The 6907-nt window shown below is 32.6% G+C and overlaps 1 protein-coding gene across 1 annotated transcript; it reads left to right on the plus strand.

Annotated features, from left to right (window-relative positions):
• The first annotated feature begins 3159 nt into the window (after window positions 1-3159).
• On the plus strand, window positions 3160-4563 carry LOC145604231 (protein UNUSUAL FLORAL ORGANS-like). Its single transcript, XM_081660167.1, has one exon. It carries the CDS (start codon window positions 3160-3162, stop codon window positions 4561-4563), a length of 1404 nt encoding a protein of 467 aa, XP_081516293.1.
• The last annotated feature ends 2344 nt before the right edge of the window (window positions 4564-6907 follow it).

Below are 6907 nucleotides of genomic sequence, written 5' to 3' on the forward strand. Positions count from 1 at the left end.
GCGACGGAAATTCATTCCGTCGCAAAATTTGTGACGGAATATTCCGTCGCAAAATGATTCCTCTTGCTACGGAATTTTCGTCGCAAATGTTGTTTTCAGCTACAACTACCTTTCCGTCGCAAAATCCGTCGCAATTCGTTTTGCGACGGATATTCCGTCACAAAAGGACTGTTTGCTACGAAAGTTCGAGCGACGCCATGCCTGTGACGGAAATCCGTCGCAAAGTCACTTTGCGACGGAATTTTGCCAGTTTGCGACGAATTATTTCCGTCGCAAAACGGCCCTTTTCTTGTTGTGATCATGCATTTATAGTGACGAAAATATGAAACAAAGTAATTGAATTGAACCTAGTATGAAATCCCTACCGTATAAAAAGTAGAAAATAACTCTTAGGAATAGTGTGCTACCAAATATACCCTCAAAAATATGTACAAAATTATGTACAAAATTGTATATTTACTTTTTTACCCTCATTAATATGTTTACTCTCATTAATATATTTAATTAGGTTTTTTTTTTTCATTAAACATACCATCAATTAATACAAAGTTTTTTTTAACAAAAACTTGTAATGCCTTTTTTTAAATAAAAAAATAATAATGTTTTGTACTTCATATGTTATTATTATTATTTAAAAAGGAAAAAAAAAATTGTATGTACGAAGACTTTGTTTATTACCACGAGATGATTTATTTTTACTCCTTCGTGGTTGCTCTTCTTATTTACAATTTTGTTGTCCTTTAATTATTACAAATGTTGTTATTGTTTATTAGCTTTTTAATTGTACATTATTTGATGGTACGCACATAAACAACGTGGAATTTAAATGACATTCATATTAAATAATGATATTTGAGCAGATGTTATCAAGAGGTATAAATAACTTTAAAATCCTAAAATCGAAGGAAATCGATGATAGGAAAAAAAAAATGTATAATATGGAGAGAATTTTAGAGGAAAAATATAACTAAGTGGTTATTGCTTTATTATTAGATATAGATATAGATATTAGATGGTCGTAGAACATTGAACTTACATTATTAAGTTTTTAGCTACAACGAACATTTCACATATTATTACTCCGTATGACCAAGCTCACAAAAAATTCGTTTGAAGAAAAATACGTAAAGTATTATTGAATCATGCAAATCAATTAAGAGTTCTAAACTAGATTAAGATATGAAGGGATACAAATCAATTAAATATTATTTAATAATAATTTTGAAATAACACTGTCAAACTTTTGAGGGTTTTAAAAAATAATTATCATTTAAGATTTTGGTGGCTTTTTTATATTTCTACAAAACCACTATATAGGCACATAACCAAATAGTACGTATTAAAACTACCAGATCTACCACCCAAACCAAAGGTGTAACTACTCGCTAATACAACTTCTATGCAAGAGCTAACTTTTTCGCGCGCATCGCGCGCGTAGGATATCCTAGTGGCTAGAAAAGTAGAAGGGGTGGAAAACTTGGAGCAAAATAAAATTTGACTTTAGTAATGTAATTATTACTTCATTGATCATATCATAGTTAAGTTGCAACTATATCATCCAAAATAAATAAAACTAACTTTTCTTAACCCCAAAGACATAAAAAGCCGAGACAAATTAAAAGAAATGAGTACAACACAACACTAGTCCTGAATAGGAGATGATTTTATGAAGCAGGCCAGCCAGGGTGAAGAAATTCAGGAGATTTCTTAGTAGAAAACGCAAATTTCCAAATCTAAACATAACCCTTTTGACATAAATAGAATTTTCTCAAGTGTAAAAAGAAATTACTAATTATATTCACTACAAAATTACTAATTATAGAAACAAGTTGAAAATTCTTTTTCTTATCAGAAAGACAAATGATGATAAATAGAAAAAAGTTAACGTTTGACAAAAACAACACATTACTGAAATCTATCTGCAAAATTATTTTGGAGTACGTACTATTACTTTAATTAATACATACGCATATAATATAAAGTTTTGGTGTGCCACCCTTTTATACCAAGAATCAAGCTTTTATTTGGGTTGTTAAAAGTGGAGTTGTGGGTTTTATTGGTGCAGCTTCTTTCTTTAATTTCACTCAGTTTTGTGTGAATTATCTGAAACTTTGCTAGCAGTGTGAAGTAAACAGTGAATTGATAGATGGTTCTTTCAGCTTTACTATACTTTCACTTTTTTCAGGTGACTTATGTACGTAAAGTTGACATATGTTAACAATTTGGCCCCTTGTTATTCGAATGAGGTTTGAGAATTTGAGAATTGGGATAGCTTAGCCCTTGTTGATCGAACCGATTCAATTCCGAAATTGGATGACTCGTTAATAGTTCGAATTTGCAATGAAACTTGTTAATCTCTGGCCTAATTAACTCATCACTTAGATTTGACTCAAATTGAATGTACTCGATATAACTTTAACCTTTAAAATAATGTACATGAACAATGTAGCATGTGTTAAATCCATCGTAACCCAAAATGAAATAAGCAAAAATCATTCAAATAAAGAAACCCAATTTATTTTGGCATGAATTTAATTTACTAAACCTCCCCCCCCACCCCCCACCCCCCCCCCCCCCCCCCCCTCCCCTCCAAAACCAAGCATCCCTGAATATAACCCAAACATAATTGGCCCAATTTAGATGTGAATTCATAATTAGTGTATGTGGCTTAATTACTAACTCCAAATGAGTTAATTAGGCCGGAGATCATTCCTTTAAAGAACTCAAATCTTCCAATTCAAAAAGAATAATTTGATCTATTCCCTCTACCGAAATCATTCCTTTAAAGAACTCATCAGTTAAATGTGACCCAAACTAAAGTGACTTAATTACGACTACTCGTATAAATTACGAAGTTGAAAAAAAAAAAACTTTCTTCATCTTAACATTGTTTTTTCTGTTTGAACGTTAATTGTCTCATAAAAAAGTTAAACATGATACGTAGTAAATTTTTATAGACGAAAACTTACTATTGTATGAGGAACTAATTAGAGTAAGAGAGAGGGGAAAAGAGGCACAGGTTAGTCAACTGCTGCATGCCTTTTCTATTCCTATATAAACCCGGTTACACTTGCACTAAAATTCCCACAAACCACTCAAACAACTCCCCAAAAAAACACTTCCTTTTTCAACTCTCTCAATCAATTTCTTCATTTAACAATGGAAACTTTTAACCAAGCTTCAATAGCAATCCCTTTCCCTTACAATTATGGCATAACAAATGTTCCTACTTTCACCCCAACTTTTCATCCTTACACTAATATTACCACACCATTTCGTACTCCACCTCCTCCCACCACCACTCCTACTACCATCACCACCTCCTCATGGATGGATAGTCGGCTATGGAGCCGCCTTCCACAACAACTCGTGGATCGAGTCCTCGCCTTCCTCCCCTTGCCCGCCTTCTTTCGGGCTCGGTCCGTGTGCAAGAGATGGTATGCACTCTTATACTCCAACTCTTTCCTTCAACTCTACCTTCAAGTCTCCCCTCGCCATCATTGGTTCATCTTTTTCACCCACAAAACACCCAACACAAGTACTATTTATCGAAACAACTTCAAATATCATAATAACAATGGAGACGAACAAGGAGATAATAATGTTGTATCAACTAGGGCATATCTTTTTGACCCTTATGAGGTCAAATGGTACATTATCCCTTTTCCTATTATACCCCTAGGGTTTTCACCCGCTACCACCTCGGGCGGGCTTGTTTGTTGGGTGTCCGATGAACCCGGGTTAAAAAACCTTTTCCTCCACAACCCACTCCTCGGGTCAGTCACCCAACTACCACCCACCCGCCGGCCTCGGCTTTTTCCTTCTGTTGGACTGTCTGTTACAACAGCATCAGTTGATCTGATTCTTGCAGGAGATGACATGATCTCCCCTTATGCAGTCAAAAACCTTACTGCAGAGTCCTTCCACATCGACTCGAGCGGGTTCTACTCCGTCTTCGACACCACCTCCTCCCTCCCAAGGCTCTGCAGCCTTGAATCAGGTCAGATGGTTCACTCTGAAGGCAGATTCTACTGCATGAACTACAGTCCTTTTACTGTCTTAGCCTACGACGTTTCCTCGAACGCGTGGTGGAAGATCCAAGCTCCTATGAGAAGATTCTTAAGATCTCCTTGCTTGGTTGAGAGCAAGGAGAGACTCATCCTCGTGGCGGCCGTCGAAAAGAGCAAGCTGAATGTCCCAAGGAGCTTAAGAATGTGGGTGCTTCAAGGGTGTGGGAGTCAATGGGCCGAAATCGAGAGGATGCCACAACAATTGTATGCTCAATTTGAGGAAATTGAAGGAGGAAGAGGGTTTGATTGTGTTGGAAGTGGTGAGTTTATTGTGATTATGATTAAGGGTGTGATTAATAAGGGGTTAATGTTTGATATTGAGAGAAAGAGGTGGATTTGGATGCCTTGTTGTCCAAGTAATGGTAATTTAAGTTGTGAGATTGGTAGTAATTTGGAGGGTAATTTGCATGGATTTGCTTATCAACCAACATTAGCTGCACCTGTTACTGCACTTGTTCAGCAATTGGCTAGCTCTTCACTTTCAGAGTTTTAAATTTTAGCTAGCTTAGGGTAATTAATTAAGTTGTAATTTGGTTAATTAATTAGATGAAAAAACTTAATTATTTTGATGCTTTATTTGTCAAGTCAGTTTACTAATGTAATTTAGTTAATTAGTGTTATTAAAATATATATGGGAGTTGTTATTATATAAAATATTATGTATATAAGATAATATTAATAAGCTAAGTTATTGTGCTCATTGATTTACGATTCTATGCATATTATATTGTTGTTTAGTTTTAAGCTTATGTAAACTGTTTTTTTTTCTCATTTTTAATCACTAGACACTACTCACTTTAATTTAAAATGAAATGATATTAATGAATCATGAATTATATTAATGTTTATTATGAAATTCAAATGAATTGAAGGTGATAGATTTGCACAAGATCTAATCAAATGATGTGATTATTACTACGCAGTCAAATATGGTTTTTTTCAGTAAATTTGATCTTGTTGACATGATTGTTTTAATAAATATATAAATACTCCCTATAATGTATGTATCAGACTCTTATTTAAAAATATGAGTAATTTTCTAAGAGCATATACAAAAACGTCTCATTACAAAGTACGGAGTATTTCACTAAATCATTTTCTAACAATTAAAACTAGAGTCCCAAACTAGCATAGTAGTTTAACTTTAACATAATACATAAATAGTAAACAAATAGAGTATAATTAATTTTAAATAAAATTCAAAAAAAAAAAAAAAAAAAAAAAAAAAAAAAACAATTCCATTAGAATAAATTCGAAATTGTGTTAAAATAAGCTTCATATCAATCATATATATACTTATAAGATTTTGGAAATTAGAATATGATTTGATCTAATTTGCAAGTATGATAAATACTACTTCGTATAAAGTTATGTTCAATTTACTTAAATACAATACAAATATACAATGGATCTTTTTCGAGGTATAAATATAAATAATGTAATCGTATATTACTATCTTCATCCCTGACTCCCTGTATAGTTTGATATTATTCTCATGTCTTGATTGACCCAAAGTATTAAGCAAATTTAATATTTTTTTTCTGTAGTGTATAATACTTAAAAGAGGGGTTTTTTTGGGTTAAATTAAAATCGGTGGTTGATAGAGCATTTTTTTTTTTAAATTGCAGCCATTGTGTCGTTAGTAGTTAGTACGTATATTTTTTACTCCGTCCGTCCTTAAAAGTTCGACCCTTTTGGCCTAATTTTAGTCTCAAAACGATCAACCCATTTGCATTAAATTAACCAGTAATTTGCAACAATACTTGTACATGATTAGCTTCCCCATATAAAATTTTGTTTTTTCATGTAATTTATTACTTTCTCTCTTTACTTTTTTTACAAACCCCATGTAAATTTTTCTTTCCAATATAGTTTTAATTCTTTTTATTTGACTTTCTTAATACCCGCGAAATCAACCCAAAAGGGTCATTCTTACGGAGACAGAGGGAGTATTACGATCGATTAATAGGTAGTGAATTCAAAATCAAGTGAGAGCAAGTAGTGATTACAAAATGACATGGTCTTTTTTCGAAAAAAAAATGACATTCATTTATATAAAAATATAAATAAAATTACGTGTCAAATAAATAAAACCACTCTATAAATGAAATGTGGCATCTAAAAATAGAGGGGTGTAACTTTTACAAACACATACTATATTAAGGGTCTGTTCACATTTACTTAATTTCAGTTCAGTTAAGCTCTAATCAGTTCAATTCAACTCTTAATTTCCCTCTCTCATAAAATATTCATTTCAGCTCAGTTCAGTTCAATTCAGTTCAGCTCCAATCAGTTCAGTTTAGTTCAGTTCAGCTCAGTTCAGTAAATATGAACAGACCCTAATTATATGTTTATGGTCGCATTTGTTTCGTTGGCAAGTGTCAGTTAAAATGTTGAATGTACCTCAAGACCGAGGGAGCAATTTCTAACAAGTTTCACATGATGGACTCCTCTGTTAAGTGTTACACTTTTCTAATGAACCACTTTTTTGAAGTGTACACTTTTCTTTTAAAGCAAACTACTATAATGTCATTTTAATATTATATTTTCTTATGTCATGGTTTTCGTGCATACACATAATTTTTCTCCTCTCACATCAATTATTTTTAAATAAGTTATTACCTCTACTATTTTTTCTTATAATTTTTTTAATACCTTAATTACATCACCTGTATTTCATCGTACTAAATTTAATCAAATTAAGTTAACTCATGTACCGGACAAAGTTTAAAATTTAAAGATAACATAGGGATTAAGACAAGTTTCCAAAGCTTATCTAAAAGGAAATCATATTTAATGTTCTGTAATGAGTGTAATCTGTATCAACAATGGTTTTT

Source organism: Chenopodium album, chromosome 22 (assembly GCF_948465745.1).
Source record: "Chenopodium album chromosome 22, dcCheAlbu1.1, whole genome shotgun sequence".
In the NCBI taxonomy this organism is placed as follows: Eukaryota; Viridiplantae; Streptophyta; class Magnoliopsida; order Caryophyllales; family Amaranthaceae; genus Chenopodium; species Chenopodium album.

Coding starts and splice junctions, on each gene's coding strand:
- LOC145604231 (XM_081660167.1), top strand. CDS start 3,160: ATGGAAACTTTTAACCAAGCTTCAATAGCAATCCCTTTCCCTTACAAT.